This window comes from Lolium perenne, chromosome 4 (genome assembly GCF_019359855.2).
Source record: "Lolium perenne isolate Kyuss_39 chromosome 4, Kyuss_2.0, whole genome shotgun sequence".
NCBI classification, from domain to species: Eukaryota; Viridiplantae; Streptophyta; class Magnoliopsida; order Poales; family Poaceae; genus Lolium; species Lolium perenne.
In genome coordinates, this window is record NC_067247.2 from 305,678,381 (window position 1) to 305,699,938 (window position 21,558).

Consider the following 21,558-nt stretch of genomic DNA (forward strand, 5'->3'; position numbering starts at 1 on the left):
TAGGAGAGGAAAAGAGGAAAAAGCTGTTTTAGCCATAGCGGTACTACCGATACCAGGAGCAGTAGTACCGCTACCCCTACTGGTACCGCCTGAGATACCGCTCTGAGGATTGCACACGAAAATGTCTCACAGAACACGTTGCGGTACCTTTACGGTACCATGAGCGGTAGTACCGCTCGAGAGCGGTAGTACCGCCAACGGTACCGCTCAAGTACCGTAACGCGTTACGGTCGTACCGCTGTGGTACCGCTTCGGTACCGCTTCGAGTCCAGTAAGGTCTGGACCCTGTTGCGGTACCTCAAGCGGTACCGCAAGCGGTAGTACCGCGATGAGTCCACGTGGACAAGTTCTGTGGGGATTCGAACTCAGAGCGGTAGTACCGCTTCCCACAAGCGGTAGTACCGCTTAGGCAAAAACAGCATCCAACGGTTGGATTTGGAGGGACCTATATAAAGGGCCCTTCTTCTCCAGCCCGACCTGGCTCTTCTCTCACTCTCCTCCATTGTTGCTGAGCTCAAAATTGAGGGGATCTCCTCATCCACCCAACCAATCTTGCTCATACTTTGAGAGGTGGTGGAGGAGACCCCGATCTATCATTCTACCGAGAGAAAGTTCACCAATTCGTGGTACTCCTTAGTGGATCTTGGTGGTAGGGTTCCTTTGGTGGAGCATTGGAAGGGTTCCTTTGGTGGAGCACTGGAAGAGTTCCTTGGTGGAGCATTGGAAGAGTTCCTTTGGTGGAGCACTGGAAGGGTTCCTTTGGTGGAGCATTGGAGATGAGTTCCTATGGTGGAGCATTGGAGATGTGCAGCTATGGAGTCTAGCTTGGTGATGTACTAGCTCCATAGGGTGTTGGGAGCATCCTTGTGTGTGGAGCTCGCCGCAACCTTGTGAAGGAATCACCGCCTCGACCGATGCCTTAGTGGAAGAGGGAGAGCACCTCCGTGGAGCTCTCTCGAGGAAGAAGGTGAGGCCTTCCTTCGTGGTGTGGCCGTCTAGTCTCTTGTGTGAGACTAGCACCTCCTCAACGCAGACGTACTTCCTGTTGTGGAAGAAACTGCGGTAAACAAACCTCGCCTCGCCTCCGCGCCCTCCGGTTGTCTCGCTCCTTACTCTTACTATCTTGTTGATTCCTTTACTTGTTGCACATGTCCTAGCATCCTTGTAGGATCACCGCTATTGTTAAAGTTATCACCTTTACCTTCCGTTGCGCCAAACTTGAAAAAGGTTAAAACTTGTCGTAGCGCCATTCACCCCCCCTCTTGTTCGCTACGATCCATTCAGCGGGGCTGCGGCATGCTCTCCTCCGGCACCTGGCGCGTCTTCCGTGTCGCGCCCGGGCAGGAGTCACCGCTTCTAGGCGTCCAGTTGAGGTCGGGAACCGCCGCCCTGGTCAACTTCACCGGCGGCAGGCCGGAGGCGAACCACGACGCCGTGTGGCCCTGCAAGGGAGCGGGAGTTCCAGGGCGCAGCTGGGAACTTACCGAGCTCACCGACGAGGCCGGAGGCGCGACGCCGGCCATCCCCTCTTTCTTGACGAGCATGGAGGGTTACTTGCGCGACGCCGGCTTTGATCTGCATTTGCCAGACATGCTGGTTGGCGGCCGCGGCAGTCTTGATCTTCTGGTTCTTGCGCCGGCGCGACGCTTCGTGGCCTCGATGATTTTCTCCTCCGGGGAGAGCACCTTCTTTGCCGCCCGACCGCCGCCGGTGGCGGCCCGCTTTGCTTCCGCCGGAGCTGCAACCTCCATTGTGGCTATGGTCGTGGCTACGGGGGAGTGTGGGGCGGCGGCGGGTGCGAGGATTTGCTCCGCATCCATGGTGGTGGCTGCGGCGGCGAGGACGTTCATCGCTTCTGGACTGGTCGCGCCGGCCTAGTTTGCAATTTCGCGCGGGGAATGGCCAGTGGCGGAAATAATATCGGCCTCCTGCCACTGAATGGCGGGTCCTACGTCTTTTTCGGTGGACACTCCACGCGACCGCCGAGCGTCTGCGGAGACGCAAACCTGACGCATATTTGAACCAAATTTGCGTCTCCGCGGATGGCCCGGTCACTTTGCGTCGCCCCGTTGGAGCAGACCCAAACGCATTTCCGATCAGGGCGGACGAAAACGGTCGCTGATGCATTTCCGATCAGGGCGAACGAAAACGGTCGCTGATGGACCTTTTGCGTCACGTCGGTGGAGGAGATGCCGTCACGGCTCCCGGTTTATGCGAGGGAGCTGGCGCACCCATATCACCGCCCCAGTCAACCACCACTACACGGGCTGGCACGCCGCATTGACCTCCACCACTCTCACCGTCGGCGCGAAACAAGCGGGGTAGGCTCCGAGCCGGACCGCCTCACCGACCCGTGGGCACGGCGTCGGCGTCGGCGTCGGCGCGAGGGACGCAACGCGAGGGAAGCCACGCGAAGCTCGCCGCTGCTGCTTTGCTTGCCTTGCCTCCTCACTCCTCTGTCCTCTCCTCTCTCCCGCTCCCAAATAAAAGAATCTGAAAACAGCAACCCACCAAACGCCCGGGAGCCTACTCAACAAACCCATTTCTTTCCCCTTTCCCTCTTCCGCCGTCTCCCTCCCTCATTCCTCCCCTCTTCGTCTCCACCAGCCTCAGCTCAGCTGCCTCCTCCGCCTCTCAAAGGCGAGGTCGGTCAAACCCCGACCCGGCCGGAGGAGCTAGCGAGGGAGGCTCTCGGATCCGAGCTGCTCCCTCCCACCGCCCGACGCGCCGGATCTACCGCAAAGGTATTCTCTTTCCCCTCCTATCCAGCTCCCTGGATCTGCGCCTCAATCGCACTAGATGGTTTCCGTTGGCCGTTGCTAGCTCTGCGGCTGCGGAATAGCTGGCGAACTTAGCTGATCTAGATGATGATGATGATAAGCATCCGGAGTAGAGTTTATTCCGCCCCACGCGTATATGGTAGTTCCACCTGGTTGAGCAAATCTCGCATCCCACTTCCGGGGATCTTGAGCTCGGTACATGCCTTGATTTGTTTCCAATTATTACCCGCAAAATGGTATTACTCCTAGAGATCTGCCTTCGGTTCGATGAAATCTTCCGTCAAACTCACCATTGCAGTACCTGCTTCTCTTGGCCAGATCTAAACCCACCAGCAGCAGCGGGCGGCCGCTGCAGCGTCAGACATGTCCTCGAGCACGATCCGCAAGGCGCTGGGCGCGGTCAAGGACCAGACAAGCATCGGGCTCGCCAAGGTGACCAGCAACATCGCGCCGGAGCTCGACGTGCTCATCGTCAAGACCACGAGCCACGACGACGAGCCGGCGGAGGAGCGCCACATCCGGGAGATCCTGCACCTGACCGGCGGCTCCCGCGCGCACGTCGCCGCCGCCGTCGCCGGCTGCTCCAAGCGCCTCTCGCGCACCCGCGACTACGTCGTCGCGCTCAAGTCGCTCATGCTCGTGCACCGCCTCCTCACCGACGGCGACGCCTTCTTCCACCGCGAGCTGCTGCACGCCACGCGCCGCGGCACGCGCCTCCTCAACCTCTCCGACTTCCGCGACGAGGCGCACTCGGGCTCCTGGGACCACTCCGCCTTCGTCCGCACCTACGCGCTCTACCTCGACCAGCGCCTCGAGTTCCTCCTCCACGAGCGCAAGCAGGGCAACGGCGGCTCCTCCAACGGCAACGGTAACGGCAGCCTCAACGGGCCCTCGCCGCGGGACAAGTGGGGCTCGCCGGACCCCTACGGCCGCCGCTCGCCCTCCTACAGCTCCCCGCCGGGGAACGGCTACGGAGGCTACGACGACAGCCGCGACAGGAACACCCCTGCCGCGGACGACAAGAGGCCGCCCACCCCCGTGCGGGACATGAAGCCCGAGCGGGTCCTCGGCCGCATGCACCACCTGCAGCAGCTGCTCGACAGGTTCCTCGCCTGCCGCCCCACCGGCGGCGCCAAGCAGAGCAGGATGGTGCTCGTCGCCCTCTACCAGATGGTCAGGGAGAGCTTCCAGCTCTACGCCGACATCTGCGAGGTGCTCGCCGTGCTGCTCGACAGGTTCTTTGACATGGAGTACGCCGATTGCGTCAAGGCCTTCGAGGCGTACGCCAGCGCCGCCAAGCAGATCGACGAGCTCTGCTCGTTCTATGCTTGGTGTAAGGACACCGGGGTTGCGAGGTCGTCGGAGTACCCGGAGGTGCAGCGTGTCACTGATAAGTTGCTGGAGACGTTGGAGGAGTTTATGAGGGACCGGTCCAAGCGCGCCAAGAGCCCACCACGGGAGCCTGAGCCTGAGCCTGTCAAGGAGGAAGAGCCTGAGGTGGACATGAACACCATCAAGGCGCTCCCTGCACCAGAGGATTACAAGGAGCCTGAGCCTGAGAAGGTGGAGGAAGTGGTCAAGCCAGAGCCCCCGCCGCAGCCCCAGGGTGATTTGGTTGATCTCAGGGAAGACACCGTGAGTGCAGATGAGCAAGGTAACAGGCTTGCTCTGGCTCTCTTCCAGGGGCCACCTGCTGCTGGTGGTGGCACCAATGGGTCATGGGAGGCCTTCCCTTCCAACGGTGGCAACGAGCCGACATCTGCGTGGGATACACCTGCGGCTGAGCCTGGGAAGGCAGATTGGGAACTCGCCCTCGTGGAGACGGCAAGCAACTTGTCCAAGCAGAAGGCTGTAATGACAGGTGGTATGGATCCTCTGCTGCTGAACGGTATGTATGACCAAGGTGTTGTGCGCCAGCATGTCAACGCGCAGGCAACCAGCGGGAGCTCCAGCAGCGTCGCGCTACCAGCCCCTGGAAAAACACAGATGCTGGCTCTTCCAGCACCAGACGGTTCGATGCAGAACGTCGGCGGGGACCCATTCGCGGCATCCCTCACCTTCGCGCCACCATCCTACGTGCAGATGGCGGAGATGGAGAAGAAGCAGCAGTTCTTGACACAGGAGCAGATGATGTGGCAGCAGTACCAAAGGGACGGCATGCAGGGCCAATCTAGCTTGACGAGGCTCGACCGGACCTACAACAATGGTTTTGGTCCGAACCCAGCCATGCCGTACGGGATGCCAAACGCGCCGCCGATGGCGAACACCGGGTATTACTACCCCACTTACTGAGCTATTCTTTGTTCATCCCTTACATTTCCCTGTGAATTTTGTTCTGTATTTTGTGATCTTACACCTCGGGGCTGTGTGTGTCCAGCATCAGCTGCTGTTGTTCCCCCCTGTCACTGGATCAAACCTTTTGGTCTCTCTTATATATGTAATTCTATTTGTTTGGAACCAAATGCGGCATGCATCTGAGGGCGGTTATAGTTGATTACATGATATGAGCTGATGTTCTTTCATACTGTTTGATACTACAGACTTGTGCATATATACTGTTGATGCTACCATGTTGTTGTTAATATACATAACCCTGACAGAGTGTACTGCACATCTATCATGTACCTGCTGCGATGACAAATGCTTCATTTCTCAGATCTAGATCTCCTTGTTCGCTGGAAAAGTTTGTTGCTAGTAGTTGGCATTAAGGAAGTCTTGGTAGGTGGCTATGATCAAGTATAACCTGTTTAAAGTGGTTGCTTTCGGTTAATAATTTAGTTTGAAGCAAGTTCTCATGTGTAGAGATAATAATTGCTATCTATTACATTGCTGCTCGTCGGAGTTATGGAATACCTGTTGTTTGGAAACATTTTAGTCTTTGTTCTCCAATGTAGTTGGCCCTGAAAATTGATCTCGTCAATAGGGTGAAACGTGCCCGAACGGCAGCGTCAAATTAAGGATTTTTTTGCAAGGGAAATACTCCCTCCGATCCATCAAGTAATATGAATCTGTATTAGCATCAAGTAATATGAATCGCGGGGAGTAGTGAAATGCTGATCGGGATTACGAATGGTTCACATAAAAAATACTAGCTGAGACTTAAACTATACCTCTACCCGTCTCATCGGTTATTTGCTATAAGCTCAACTACACCTCTACCCGTCTCATCAGTTATTTGTTATAAGCTCTTATCTCTTTTTAGTCTTGCAGTGATTGGTAGGGACGATGGAATCGACACGATCAAATCCGTCGTGCGTGATTGACTCTTTCCTGGCGCTGTGTTTTTCCTGAAGAAAAACTTGCTTCTCCCCACCCGTGTCGCTCTCTTCTCCTGACCCATTCCTCGGTGCCTCTTGTGGTCATCTGCTTACCGTTTCCTCGATTTCTCCTGGCCCTTCTTTTCAAGTGACCACCACCTTCGCGACAGAATGATTGGACTTCAAATACACGTCGACAGCTTTATCTACTGCGTTTGGAAATCCGAGCTACAGCTACTACGCCTTTCAACAGTGATGAATAAAGTCGCCTCGCGAAAAAGAAAGGCAAATGAAAATTACTCTAAAAAGGAAAAGCACAGGATAATGGATATCCTACTAGAAGAACACCCATTTCATCCCTAGTTTTCAGCTCACTTTTTACATTTTCAAATTCCGAATGAATTATGGAAGTTCAGGTTTGTATGGAGGAAGTGGCTGAAGCAGATGACAGCTAGCACAATGGAAGGCGAGAACACACAAAATGGACGCCTGATTGACTCACTTTGGGAGAACTAGTGTGCTTTCCCGGCACGGCAACGCATCTATTAAGCCGACGGCGACAACCCGTGCCGGATAAGCTGCACGTCCCTGTCATTTTGGGGCACACAGAAGCTGGCGTCTACTCGCCATTGCATCAACTCGACATTTTTTTCTTGTGCCAATCACTAGTGGAGCAACGAAAATGACAGCAAGAGGCATCGACATATGAAACAATTGTTACTACAGTATCATCGACACAACGGAATGAACCGGTCAGGTCTGGCAAACAGAACATGGAAATGTACCAGTGCATACCACGTGCAGGAATACAACGTGAATTACCATACTGATAAATAATCAATTTCTAGAGCTACAAGATGTAGCGTGCTTGCGGCGACATGGCATTCATCAGCATGCAGTTTCCCGTTCAAAAGTGGTTTTTCAAAGAATGTTGACTGTCTATTATGGCAGCCACCAGACTGCCAGAAAGTCCAAACGATGCACAAACCAATGAATATGAATCAGTGTTGCAGTAACAGGCAAAAGAATAATTTATCTTCAGGAATCTTGAGTGGTGTTCTTCGATCTTTGGTCCGTTTAAGAATATCTTGTGTTTTGCCTTCACATAAGTCAGGTCTCGCTACCCGAGATTTAATAACTTGTATCATTTCGGCTTCAGGAACTCCCTAATGTTACAAAGCATGCCTTTGTCGTATGGGTTGACAAACTTGACTCCACAATCTGCATTTGTGGTTAAGAAAAAGGTCAAACATGTGTCCTATATTGAACACATAACAGAGGTACTGATTGCTCGTCCGAAATATCTGTACAGAGTACAGGTACAGCACCTGACTGAGGCTGTTCCTTCATCTGGAATTCAGGATATTTCTTCCAGTTTATCTGGAAAATCTCACCTCTTAGCTATAAGAAACAGCAAACGAGCAGGCCACCTGCAACTGGTGAAGAAAGAGTCCAAAGCACGGGAAGTTTGACATTACCCACTCATCTGTCTTGATGTTGAAGCAGATGCCGTATACATGCCATATCAGGAACACGACCTGGCAAGGAGCAGCAAAATAATTTCTCCTGAGATTGTTCCGAAATGCTCACAGTAACACAAGTGTAGCTACAGCCTACAGCCTTGCATAAGAGGAGTGTTTCCAAACGCTCAAGATAAACAAACTGTCACCGATACAACATAAAACACAGGCCGAATTTCAAACTGTGCAAAAAAGGAAAGATTCACCCAGATGACAGTTTTTTAGATACTTGGTCAATTACAGCAAGTATGTCAAGTGGCTGAGATCTGAGACACCGAGCTGGTATTTCTGCTTGCATGCTTTGACTGCATCTATGCCAGGATTGCAGTAGATGAGTATACTTTTACAAATGTTGCAACTTCCAGTAAAGTTGATGCATGAACAAACATCTGACAACGGATATCACTAGTTGTGATCCTAAGCAGTGGACAAGTTACTATACAATACAGCATCTGTATTCCTTTTCTTTCTTCATAATTCATGAAGCATGGTCTGTTGAACCATTATCATGATGTCAATTCTATCCAAAACATTTTCTGATTGTCTTGGCAGGTGAATTGTTGTTAATTGTATCCCTACAAGTCAATCTCTAAGCAATTATTGCCACAGTTCAGAAACATGAAATGTTTTTTTCTTCTCCATAATTCATGCATGTGCAGAGGTAAACGCTTACAGAACCAAAAACTATATTCAATTATTGCATCAAAGAGGTTAACAACAAACCTGCCATAGCACTTGGAGGACTGAGAAGAGCATTGCGCCAATCACCATGTTTAGAGATAAGGGATTCTGTAAAGTTGGCCCAGTAAGTAGCATGCGATGATCTTACATATAATGATGCTATTTGATGGACAAGATCAAGACTGTATATACTTTTTGATGGAACATAACATTATGCAGGACTAGTTCATGGAACCATTTGCTCAATGGCACATGTCCTTAAAACACACTGAATTACACGTTTTCTCAAAATTGTGTCTAAATATCTGAATCTACTAAGGCAGACCAGCATTTGACGAAAGTCAATGTGCACTGTTGCACCCATAAATCCATAATGCGCAATAAAACCATTCTGTGTGTTAACATAAGCCTTTTGTTTTGTGCCTCTGAGAGATAAGGTTTCCCTTGTCTAACTTTGACCAAGTTTGGCAAACATTTAGGTAAGATTATGTTCTCTACTTTTAAAATTTTGGGACGGAATTCGGCCAAAACAAGAGGCTACCCATATTAGTAATAAAGCAAAAAATGCTATCCATGTGCTACATTTTGTCATAAACCAGACCCCATCAATGATACTCCCTCCGTCCCAAAATATAAGGCGCCTAAGGATTAGTTAAAAGTCAATGTTTTTAAAGTTTGACCAAGTTTATACACAAAAATATAAATATTTACAATACTAAATCATTATCACCCTAAAGTATATTTTCTTAATATGTCAATTTGATATTGTAGATGTAAATATTTTTTTCTAAATATTTGGTCAAAGTTTGTAAGGTTTGACTTTTGACCAATCCTTAGACGCCTTACATTTTGGGACGGAGGGAGTACCAAATAATTTCCATGCAAGGAAGAAGAGATCAATTGGCTTGATAAGAGTAATATCACTTTGCAAGGTATGCAAAATTAGATGATGGAAGGAGATACCTCAGTTCTTATAGTTCCTGAATTTATGCATCTAGATATATCTGAAAATAGAATAAAAACACTAATAAATGCAGGGAAACCCAAGAGTGTGAGCACTATTTGGTCACCGGAGACATGCAAGTCCAAAAATAGTGAATGGGTGTACAGTGTCCTTGATTATAAGAACAAAAACCGTCCCAGCTGTGAAAGCATTTACATCAACTATCCAGGGAAAGCAGTTAATTCATTTCAAAATCAAGGAGATAAACAACCACATACATTTAGTTGAGCACATTGTATATGTTGATTCAGCAACAACAAATCCTGTTAAAAGTGCCATAAACAGCCTATGATTTTTCTGTCCTGCAAAATATGGTATACAATTAGAATGTCCGTTTATCTATCATGCAACAATGATGGAAAAACTATATAGTACCTATGCAGTTACCAAATGCAGGACAATGATGGTCATAACCTCTAACATTTGCTTTGCAACAGTTACATTGCCTCACCCTTGAGAGCGATGGATGCTTCTACACCAAAAGTACAAAAGATGACAGCATGTTAATGCAAGAATTCCACATTTCAGGTTAACAACTTATTATAACAACTTCGTTTAAAACTCTACTTCCTCAATACCTCACTCGAGCATATGGCATCCACGAAATCCTTGCAGCCAGCTTCTTCCAAAAATGAAGATTCGTATGCAACAATGCCAGGATCACCAGAAAGAATCCTGCAGTAAGAGATTCAACTAAACCCTCAATCCCAAAGGTAAGGCCAAAATTGTTAAGCATAGTATGTCCAAAAGGAATAATTTTACTGTAAACCCTGAACTTCCATATGGAGTCCAAGATAATCCTTGAATGCTCAAACTTCCAATCCTCGAAATTTGAACCCTGAACTTCATAATCCTGGCCAATTCTAATAAATCCTGAACTTGAGCATGTTTTAGCACACCTGAGAAATGAGTGACCCTGATAGGAATCTCATATCTTCTCGCACTCACTAACATCCCTAGCCCACATGAGAAAATAAAAGATAATCCATTTCTCTCTAATATGTCCCCAGTTTTACTCCCAGATCTCGCTTCTCCCAGAAATTCCTACCCCGCCGCAGCCACCCTTTCCCAACTGTTTCCCCTCCTCGCTCAACTAGCACTGTTTCCCCTCCATCGCCTCCCTCAAAAAGGCGTTCCCTGTCGGCCTCTGCAGGGGAGGAAGGAAGGGAATGGGAAAGATATGTGTGTTGGGGGAAAAGCTAGATATGAATTCCAGTCAGGGTTCCCAGAGTGTGCCAAATAAGCTCAAGGTCAGTATCTGCCTGGATTAAGAAGTTCAAATGTCCAGTTTCAGGAATTGAAACTTTCACGGTCCATCTTGGAATGGCCGAATGAGAACCATATTTAAGGTCTAAAATGAACGTTTGCCTTTCCAAAACAACAATGTAAATTAGCCTAGAGATTGGTAAGTGCATCACAGAAAAAATATGTTCCAATCGAGGAGCTAACCTGTACAGTCCCCACAGAAGAAGTGCGCACTCAGCATTAATGAGCATGTCTAGTAGAGAAGAGGTGTCTGTAAAACATAAGACAAGTTACAAAACTATAAGAAGCTAGATACACTCATTTACCAATGGAGGCGCCTGTCTAATATTCCATCCTAGATCGCCAAGAAATTGTACTCTACCAGTGGATTGAGCTATAATGAATCCTTACCTTCTTTCTATTAGAAATGAAAATGAGACATGCAAATTGCAGCGACATAATATGCAATCTCAAACAGATGCAATGCGCAGGGATTTCACCTCTCCGTATGACGAATATGTAGACACCCCACAAGAAGAGGACGTTGAAGAGCACGAACAGCGGCGCCGACGCCCCCACTCCGATGAACCTCCTCCATAACCTCCCCACCACAATAGTCGCAAGGAATACCAAACCTGTGCAGCACGCAAAAGGAGCAAAGGTCAAAATTTGCGCTAAAAGAGCCCTCCGGAAAGCAAAGCGAGCACGCACAGACCTGCGACGGGGAGCATGGCGAGGAGGGAGATGGAGGGGAGGAGGCGGGGCACTATGGCCACGGCGAGCTGCGAGAAGAGCACCAGGCCGCACGATACCAGCGCCGACCACAGCACCTCCCATGGCGACCTCCGCAGCCGGTGGAGCTCGGACGCCAGCCTGCTCATCGCCGCCTCGCCCTCCGGATCCCAAGAACCATCAATAACCCTGGAGCCCGGAGATCCGGCCGCACGGGGTCGGGACAGCGAGCGCGGCGGGGTTCCGGCGAGAGCCTCCGATCTTGGCGGATTTCGAAACGGGAATTGAGGAAGGAATCGGAGGGAGATGCGGGCGAATCTTAGTGGAGGACTCGCGGGGGAATTTCGTCGAACGTGTGTAGTGGTGGCGGTGTGGTATGGGAACACAAGCAAGGCGTCGCAAGCTGTCGCTGCAGGAAAAAATGATTTTAAAGCGTGGTTTCCTTTTCTGAGAATAATAATAATAAGAATACAGTACATACTACTTATCTTAAACAATCAGTACCACATAGACCTGTAAATGCCAATAAAGGTTCTCCATAATTTTTAATTTAAGCTGCAATGCTAAGGTGTGTGCATGGGTACAACAATTAAAATTATCGATCAAGATCGGCAAAAGTACCAACATTAATATGCCAGGAAATAACAACAGACCAGCTTTGTCGACGTTGCTAGAGAGCCGAGAGTACAAATAACTATTGTCGAGGACGTAGCAGTCGGGACAAAAACTACGAGGATAATCCTCCTCGCGGCAACCATGAGAAAAGATCCAAAATGGATCCGGCGAAAAAATATTTGAAGGCCCATATCTAGAGAATTGTAATCTTTCAACATAATCATTGACGTCGAGAAGGGGATCTCGTCATCGAACAAAAGGTCGAAGATCACTTATTGCAGACAATGCCATCTCCATTAAGAGAAAACCAGCAAGGAGTCGGCTACTAAAACCTAACAAAAATCTACATAAAACACCATTTTTATTGAAAACTCCACCCATAGACCGGGTTCCCCACTCCTCTCGCTGCCAACGAAGCCGACCGGAGGAGTGGTAATCGATCTATGGAGGAGGGTGAAGCGAAGGAGGCTAGGGTTTTTCTGGAGGGACTAATAGAAGTGTTGCCGTGGAAAATTTGATTAATGTTTTAAGAAAAAATAGCATGACACCCTTAGGACCTCTCACCCAAGCCGACTACATTCCACCTCCACTTTCTTCACAGACTAGCGCCATCATCACCGATCGATCGTTGTTAGCACCTACGACATCAAGAAGTGATGAGTGCCGATGTAAAATAGGCTAGAGCTCCACCCCTAGGACCTCTCGCCCAAGCCCACCCCTTCCACCTCCACTACCTTTAGAGGCTAACGCCATCATCACCGAGCGGCCGTTGTTAGCACTGGTGACATCAAGCAGAGGAGTGGCAAGACAAGAGGTGTTGGTTCTCATTTAGCTGCTATTGTTTCGGAGCAAAGGACATGGATAAGCACCAACGTAAACAAGGCTAAAGTTAGTTGAGCAAAACAAGTTATTACGGTAATTTAGTGCACTATAAAATCCAAACACCGTCCTAGTCACCCATTGATACGGTTAAGCATGATGTGTTAGCCCCCGTATGGGACTCGCCCCATCTCAGTCATTATCTATCTTCTTCTTCCTCTACTCTCACCCGATCTAAAACCGACCCTCCCTCAGCCGTCTGGTGCCTGCGCTTTAGCCTGGATCTAAAATGCCTATGTAAGTCCCGATTTTCACGACTTCTCAAGAGAGACAAGAATGCGGTAAAAACAATGAAACGTAGAAAAAAAATCGTCGCGGACGAACATTGGACAGAGAAACATTGTCAAAGATTCTCTGGGTTGCACCTCGTACCTCACTAACATCTTTTTTATCACCTCCATAATGAGAAGGAAGTAGTCCACCTTTGAACTACATGTTTATGGCAGTAGCTTAGTCAATATCGCTCTTTATGGGGTTTAAATTCATACAAGCTTCCCTGCATGACTATGATTATATTTGCATTATGTTTTATAGTGGATCTTTTGATATAAAATGAGTTATGAAATATAATTTCAGTATGTGCTTGATGTACCTCGGCGGGAACGCGGGGCAATAGCAAACGTGGCAGCAAGTTTGAGATGACCTCGTAGCCAGCTAGCAGCACGCTACGACTCTACGAGCATGCGCTTGCACGATTCTTCGCTTGGCGGATGGGAAATCGCGGTGCACTCCTACCAGCGCTGAGCCGCATCTGATGCTCCCTCGTCCTGCCGCTGCACGTAGCTTAGCCGTGCACCCTGACGGTGGTCACAGTGCCCAACCGGCTAACCCAGTGACCCACACGACTATAGACCGCTCCGGCCGGTCATATTCTCTCCATGTTCAAATAACTACACATATAGCTTAAAACTTTGTCCACAAAAATGTATACATATTATTTCAATGCACATTAAAATGGCAAAAATTGATTCTCTTTTATCGGACAAAAATCAAACTCAATAACATTTAGCACATATTTTTCTTATTTTCTACATGCACTTAGTTTATTGGAGGTGTAAGAATTAAAGAGAAGTGAGATATTGGTTTGCATCTCTCAATATATGTTTTACTTCACTTCATAATTTATCTTGAAAACCTCTAATGTACACTTATTTGTAGACGGAAGAAGTAGATAATTAGATAAGTTTGGTCAAGCCAGGCAGGTCACTCCAATTTTAGATATTAAAAGTGTATATTTTAAAATTGTTTGAGCCGTCTTACGGATAGGTCAAAGCCCAAAGGCCTATATTCGTGTCTGGTCCATTTCAGACGGAAATGTCAACCAATCCAACCAATGGTATTTGGTTCGATCTAGCCATATTTTTTGCCCCTGATTTCTAGTTATGTTATTCAATTGTAATATAGTAGTTTGTAGATAATTAAACAATATAGTTCACAATCAAATAAAAGCAAATAAAATAAGAGCATATGACTAGTTGTTTTCTACTCGAGCCTACATATGTTCAACCAAATCCTTTTGGAGTTGATTGTGAGTTGCCATATCAAGAATCCCACGATGCACGCAGCTAAAACATTGTCGGTCCATGACAAGCTCAACAGTTCACCCTGAAAATTTCCACCCCTGATCAGTGGTGGATCTTGCAGTCCTTTGGACGTGGGGTGGCATGAAAAAAAAGGTCAGGCCCCAAATTATACTACAGCAACAAGCTAGAATTTGTAATATTTTCAGAAACTTATATAATTAGATTGATTTGTCCGTAAAATATATTTGTTAATGGTTCAGGTTTAGCTAGTACTCTTGTTTGGGGTGTTGCATCTGTTGGTGGTCAGGTTCATGAGCTTCACAAATCACAACCAGACCTCTTTTTTTTTAAAGAATGAATCAATTTGTATCTCCTTAACCATTGTCTCATCACTACATATTCACACAAAACAATATGTAAGCAACTATATCATCATCTATGTTGAACATCCGCCCCGCACGGCCGGCTTGACCCTCGACCGCCCATGCTACGAGCAGGTGAAAGAGCAGACGAGAAGAACTATGTGGAACTGCTGCTCATGAGGAACTCTCCGTCTCTGTCGCTTAACGGGCTAATACTGCATTTTTTTTGCATATTTTGTTGATGGGTTGATGGGCTGGAGTAGTAGGGGTTCTAGTAAATTTGCAGTTTAGCTGGGGGCCATGGCTCGGTTTGGTCTCCATGAAGATCCGCCTGTGCCCTTTCTCATAGAGGCTATCATCACACTCCCCTCAATTATCATGTTCGTGTCTCACATTGTCTTAGGACATCTCCACTGGTCCGACGCATTTTAGATACGATTTGTGTCCGTTTACGTCGAACGAGGATACAAAAATTGGTCGCATGTCCATATGCATCTGCCCCTTCCCCAGTGGTAGAGATGCATTTTTTAGCACAAGAGCCCGGACATGCATTAACTAGGGATGAGAGAGACTAAAGATGTTTTTGTGTGGCCACCATTGGCCAGCACATAGGTTTGCCCTGCATTAAAGGAGGAGAGAGGGGCCATCCAGACCAAAATGGACACGCGGACTCGCATTCCTGCCGCATATTTGGGCTGCGTTTGCGTCTCTACGGATATCGCGGTCACTATGCGTCGAGCCGCTGGAGATGGGTACAAACGCATATTTCGACCGCGCAGACGCAAAAGGTTATTTTGCGTCTGTTTGTGTCGGGCCGCTGGAGATGCCCCCTTGCTCCATGTTCTAACAAGGTGCCAAATAATAGGCCACCGAGATTGGAGCGCACCAACACCAACTCCACTTTTTTTTTGCAATCCTCTTATTTTTTTGAAACCTCCGGGTTTTTTTTCCAGAGTTTTGTCTTCACAAATGTAGGGAAACCTGATTTAGGTACCATCCATCTCCACTACTAATAAAAGACCCAGAGGGTCTGATCCAACTAATCTGGGCCATACAATCACGTTATCTAACGCTTCACGTTGCTTCCGTGTTTGACGGGCGGACAACAGCCCGCTAATTAATTTGGTGATGATTCCCCAAGGAGCGGTTCAATCCCGAAACCATCCCGAAACCTTGCCGTTGCCATCGCCATGGCAATCCTCGCCACTGCCATCCCCGCCGCCCGCCGCTGCAGCACTCCCGGCGCTGCTCGCCGCTTAGCCCCCTCTCGCACCCCGGCGGTCCGATAGATTTCCCCGCTGCACCAACAATCCCCACCGACGCCGCGATGTACCCGTGGGGAGGCCGCGGTTTCCCAACGCGAAGACCCAGGGACGCCGCCGCCCCTTTACCTGGACGAATAACCCAAGGAGCTGTCACGGGCACAGCCTCTCCATAGGCCCCGTGCTCCAAGTGCGCCACCACGACACGAGCCCCGGCGGCGAGAACCTGCTCTTCATAATCTGGAGGTGCAGGACACACGCATCTACAGTACGCTCATACTTGCCCTGATCTAACCATATATCTCCACTACTATTACACATCTTGCTGTTGCTAGGATGCGCTCCATGTGTATACATATTTTTTCTTCATATCTTGCTCTTTAGTTCTTGTTCTTGCTGTGGAAGGATGGCAGCACCTAACAAACACGTATATCTGCTGGTTCGACGTTGTCCTTGTTGTTCTTCTCTTGCAGAAAGGATTACATATCACTGTTAGATTGGAAGACTGAGATGAGGTCTGAATTCCTAACCTCTATATTGTTCTACCCATTGGCAGCGGCCTGGATACAAAGGTTGAGGTGCCGGTGTGAAGTGCACGTAGTGACGGAGTTTCTTTGCTCATTCTATTTGGAGACATCAATTCCAAGGGTGGTGGCATCGATTTTTCTATAATACAGGCACGTTGGGTATTGCTTGTGCGAAGTGATATATATATTGGCTACAAGCAACCCATTCGTCGAACTGTTTTCTTACTGTTAATTAGTTATGGTTTATCATTCCATTATGAAATCCCTAATCATGTGTGCAGATTTTTGTTTTACTCGGCAGCTATGTGATTGCTTCGATGTCCGTACTGACAAGGAATTTTCAGAATACTAACTATCAACAATCTGGAGGTTTCGGTGGTGCTTTAGAGTTGTTTATCTCTTTTACTTTTGGAGATTGGATCTTGAGTAGTACTTCACGGTTTTAATGTAGAGCCATTTTACATTCACTGCAACAACATAGTGAGTACGCGACAATTGTATTTCCTGTCAATATTTGTTGAAGGGAATATTCATGGGGAGATAATCAAATGCTAGCTGAGGTAAACCGAATTGATATTTTGTAATGATGTCTTGTGAGAACCGTTTAGAAGCATCACTTGTTGTAAGATATGCAAAATTTCTGTTTTAAAACACTTATTTCAGAGTATCTGTTTTGTTGCGCTCTTTTGGCAAGTGAAAAACTCCACATAGCTTAACATTATTTACCGCTGGAGATTTAGCTTATTTTCCCTTTTTCAAATAGAGATTTAGCTTTTTTTCATGGATGCTAGACATTTTCGAAATGGAATGATCTTCTTTTATCTCATATCTCCCTCGAATTATACCTGACACGTAGGTGTTTTATAGACGCTCCTATTAATGCACGAGTATTTGCAACTATTTTCCGTGGGAATTTACATCGAAAGTAATAAGTATTGCTTGTGTTATGAAAGTGTCAAGGAAGAATTACTTCGCTTTTCCGAATCTTTGGTTTCCTCCGGAGTTCACTAAAGGGGCTTCAAATATTTCTTTCTTCTTAAATCTGATACAGGAGATATTGACTGAAGGAATATGGCTTTCCAGCGACCAACAACTACAATGAGATTCTCAAGCATGGCACCCCTTATGACAGGTACATGTATTTAGCTTGCAGAACACAGATGCATTCACGATGGAAGCCACTAACTCGGTGTGTTTCTATTCAAGTCTTTCTTTAAAAATGCAGGTTTTCTTTCCTTTAACCATGATGTCTGTTGAAGTTTCAGAGTCAATTTCTCTTTCTCGGGATTTGAGCAAAGTACAAGATGCAGTTGTCTCCAGTTTCAGGATTATTGATATGATATCCAAGACTGAAGTAGCTCTGAGGTAGGAAGGACACTAGACACAGTTGAAGGGAATACAGAGTTGCAACACAAGAGCTTCAAGTACCCTCCTTGGACCGACGTGCAAATCTTCGGAGATTTGTGTTTGAGGATGCCATCTGGCAAGGTACATTTGGTTACTTGGGTAATATAAGTTGTAACTGTTATTACACCTGAGATTCAGCATAGTACTGTAGTTGTTACTTGGTTAACTATTGCACACACATGTTAATTTTGAAAAGTCATGAAAGAATAAAGGCAAGGATTTAATTTTACTGGTCCACTTGCTAATATGTACTACCATTCACATAGAAAAGGTGGAATATGATTCTTAAATTTTGGTGCTTGTAATGAACTTGAGAATCATTGTATGAATATATAATACATATTGTCTGATGCTGATCATGCTGCGGAGGGGAGAGAAGCTTATGACATTGAAAGATTGGGTCCTGATTATGATACTATTTTTTGCAACATGTTAATCACACTTGATCAACAACCAAATAAAAGAAGCATCATTTATTCTCACACGGCAATGACAGCTCCGTTGTCAGTTTTCCTCGCCCGTGGGATGGTCGCCCTACAGATTGAAACGTTGGCCACATTGGCTTCCACACCCTCTCTTTTTCATTGGCGGTCAGACCATCCCTAATTATATATCCCTCTCCCCTCTCTCAAAATCTATTTTTTCTTCTTGTTTTCACTTCAGATTTAATATTGATTTTCTTCGGGACTTATGTAGATACTTTACCTCTGAAGACAATGATACTTACCTCTCAAATTCAGCCAGCAGTTTCAAGTCCAAGTCCACATAATTTGCTTAGTTCCCTTATTAAGCATGCCATATTGGAAGCCTTGAGTTGTAACTAGCAGATGACAACGAATAACAATTGTACACTTCCTTTTCCAGAATGCATGTACGAGTATTATATTTGAATTTAATAGTTTTTTCTGCCATCTCTGACAGCTAAAGAAAAGTTTCTACAAACTAATATTCCGGCACGGAGCAAGTACAGACTAATATTATCTCTCATGACTCAGACGATCTGTATCCAACGAAGCAACCCGGGTTTCTAAAAGCTAAGGTGATGTTTGAATTCATAGCCATGGCAAATTATACATGGTAATTCTGCTTAATAATTTAGTGATGTCTAACTATGAAGTGAACATTTAGTTACTGGACATTGCATGCTATTGTGAACATGTAGTAGCATAATGATTTCTTACAGCCTAGAATACTTTCAATGGAAAGTAACTTCCTTGTATATCCATTTTCAACGATATAAATTTATAATATTTCCTTAGAAAATATTCTCCATTTTGTAAGGTATTTTTTATTCTCTTCAAAACAAAAAAGACTGACATTGATGTGTTTGTTTTCTAGGTGGTTCTGCTTGTTTCAGCTCCAGATCATCTAATACAATGTGATTTTTGTAGATTGGCTTATGCTCTTTACGGTGTTTACCATGGTAGGCTAAAGGCTTATTCTAATCTACGATGAGTTTCTTACCAATCTGGTAAGCTCCAACGACCCACACTATCTAGCCACCATTTAAGGAGCTGCAGACTTGTCTAATAATTTAGATTGATGGTCAAGCTACAGGTAATGACATGCAGGTCTCTAACTGCAATAGCTTTGTTATTGTAGGTATCCTTGCTTAACAACTTATCCTACTGCAACATCCCCTCTTCTTCTGGATAATTTATGAAATATGACCGGGCCTGGCTGCCCATGGCCAGGTATACTCTACGCGCACTTCCTTCGAGGAGTACATCACCCCCATGGTAAATTGATTTGTCTGCTCCAGCTAATGCGTGCATGCCCTTATGTTGGTTCTCTGGACCAATTCTTCCAACTAATATATAGATGAAATCATAAAAAAATCAAATATTTATTGGTTTTAAAAAACAAAATCTCTTTTGTTTTCTGATATCTTGCATTTTAAAGGACGAATATGTGAGTGCTGAAATCTTAATCGGTTCTTATTATTTGTGCAGTGTGATCCCAAAGAAGCACTAGACCTTGTTCATTTTGTAAATGTTGTTTAGTGTGTTAGGCTAACATGACCTACTAACATCGGTGAAGTTTTCGTTGATTTATGTATTGGCATTTATCTGTATTTAACAGTTGTAGCCTTGCAGGTGTACTAATAAGATAGTGATGGCCTTTTCATAATGCCTTATTGTGTGCAGTTTTGTACTATGCAAAGTAACAAAATACAATAGAGACTCACTGTTTGGTGATGTTGCTAAAAAGTAAAAACAATACATTTTTGGATGATCTCGCATTTGTTTTCAAGGTATCACCAAGGATGCCAGGAACTGAGAAATGTTGTGGCTTGTCAAAGATGACTCTTCCTAGACAAAGCATTTAGTTGTAGACAAAATACTTATTCTCGAATTTAAATTGCATTAAACTGACATGTTTAGCTCATCAGGCTCCTCAAATGAATTCTGAACTCAGTATAGTGTCAACAAATCTACATCATAATGGGACTCTGCATAACATCTCTACGGCAAATTGTTCAGACGCAACAAAAACATGAGATAAATTGAACGATTGTATAGACGTGCTTTGCACGTGCCCACTTACTATCTATGTAAAAAAAGGAAAATGGTCATATAAATAGTTGATACACCATTGTTTATGTCGGCGGCGATGTGCAACGAAATAGAGGCCGAGTTCCTAACTCAAATTCGACGGGCCAAACGGCCGAACAGGTCGTGGGCGCCTTAGTTCGTCGGTGCCTCCGAGCCTACGGCCAACAAGGTTGAGCTATCATGGCATATGGGTTGACAACCAAAATGGCAACCACCTCCATTGATGGGGTGGCCTGAGGTGGCGGTTTGGACGAAGACACTGGACAACGATGGTGATGGCTGCATGGCCTGAAATTCTACCGGGACGACAAGTGCGTACAAACAACAACGGCAAGAGAACTAGCCTTCGGCATGCAGCGGCCGAAATGGGTGGCTCAGACAACCGCGAGGAATGGTACATGTGGTGGTGTCACAAGGGAGATGGAGGATGGGATTGGAGGGTAGACTTGTTCATGTGCGAACAAAAGGAGCACGCGAGGAGTCGGATGTTACACGTGCAACTGCATTTTTCACCCAAATTTACGATGAAAATGGCTCCTGCTAATCGACCCGTGGCCCTCGGTTCATTTGGGGTGTGTTCGGTTTGGGGATGGGGTGGAACGGAATGGAACCGTTCCGCACCCAGAGCCCGTTCCTGCGTTCGGTTGCAAACTGGAATGGAATGAAGTGGTTCCTCCAAATGGAATATTCCCTCTAGATCCGGAATGAAGTGGTTCCTTCGATTCGGCCGGACGAGGTGGAACGGGTGACTGTCACACGCTGATTAATTAAGTTTAGCAATAATTAACCAAGTTTAACAATAATTAATCAAGTTTCGCACTACTTAATCAAGTTTAGCAAATAATTAATCGAGTTTAGAATAATTAATCGGGTGATTATCTCACCCATTCCATTCCATTCTCATCCCATTCCAAAACCGAACACAAGGATGAAACCGTTCCGTGACATTTTTTTTGTCCAAATCGAACACAGGGATGGAATGGTTCCGTGCCAGTGGAATGGAATCCCCAAACCGAACACACCCTTGGGGTGCGTCGTTAGACTGTGCCTCTACCCACTCATACACATTCGGATGGCCTCGGCCTGCTAAAGATGACCTGATCACGTACGCGAGTTATATTTGTAAAATCCCTAAAAAAAAAGTTATATTTGTAAAAATTGTCCGGTCGTTGGGGCTTCAAATCCACAAAGATATTGCGCGATCCTTGCT

General features: G+C 46.4%; 2 protein-coding genes and 1 long non-coding RNA gene across 9 annotated transcripts; 2 read left to right on the forward strand and 1 right to left on the reverse strand.

The window, feature by feature from the left end:
- The first annotated feature begins 2,488 nt into the window (after positions 1-2,488).
- On the forward strand, positions 2,489-5,302 carry LOC127296007 (probable clathrin assembly protein At4g32285). Of its 2 annotated transcripts, none has more exons than XM_051326024.2 (2): positions 2,489-2,744; positions 3,079-5,302. In XM_051326024.2, the coding sequence occupies exon 2, from the start codon at positions 3,144-3,146 to the stop codon at positions 5,070-5,072; it is 1,929 nt and encodes a 642-aa protein (XP_051181984.1). In that variant the 5' UTR covers positions 2,489-2,744; positions 3,079-3,143; the 3' UTR covers positions 5,073-5,302. The 2 variants fall into 2 exon arrangements, with proteins under 2 accessions (XP_051181984.1, XP_051181983.1); XM_051326023.2 differs by having other exon boundaries at positions 2,490-2,744; positions 3,099-5,302.
- A 1,418-nt stretch (positions 5,303-6,720) lies between these two features.
- LOC127296008 (uncharacterized) lies at positions 6,721-11,578 on the reverse strand. 3 transcript variants are annotated; one of them, XM_051326025.2, is made up of 11 exons: positions 11,202-11,578; positions 10,987-11,121; positions 10,691-10,757; positions 9,820-9,916; positions 9,617-9,710; positions 9,460-9,543; positions 9,202-9,242; positions 8,281-8,346; positions 7,516-7,575; positions 7,366-7,417; positions 6,721-7,258 (listed from the first exon to the last, which is right to left on the reverse strand). In XM_051326025.2, the coding sequence occupies exons 1-11, from the start codon at positions 11,365-11,367 to the stop codon at positions 7,182-7,184; spliced, it is 939 nt and encodes a 312-aa protein (XP_051181985.1). In that variant the 5' UTR covers positions 11,368-11,578; the 3' UTR covers positions 6,721-7,181. The 3 variants fall into 3 exon arrangements, with proteins under 3 accessions (XP_051181985.1, XP_051181987.1, XP_051181986.1); XM_051326027.2 differs by having other exon boundaries at positions 9,617-9,713; XM_051326026.2 differs by lacking the exon at positions 7,366-7,417 and having other exon boundaries at positions 7,432-7,575; positions 9,617-9,713.
- A 4,786-nt stretch (positions 11,579-16,364) lies between these two features.
- LOC127349017 (uncharacterized) lies at positions 16,365-19,893 on the forward strand. 4 transcript variants are annotated; one of them, XR_007880078.2, is made up of 4 exons: positions 16,365-17,874; positions 18,715-18,870; positions 19,185-19,532; positions 19,746-19,893. It is a non-coding gene; the product is annotated as an uncharacterized lncRNA (long non-coding RNA). The 4 variants fall into 4 exon arrangements; XR_007880079.2 differs by having other exon boundaries at positions 18,715-19,264; positions 19,396-19,893; XR_007880077.2 differs by having other exon boundaries at positions 19,185-19,893.
- Positions 19,894-21,558: the final 1,665 nt, after the last annotated feature.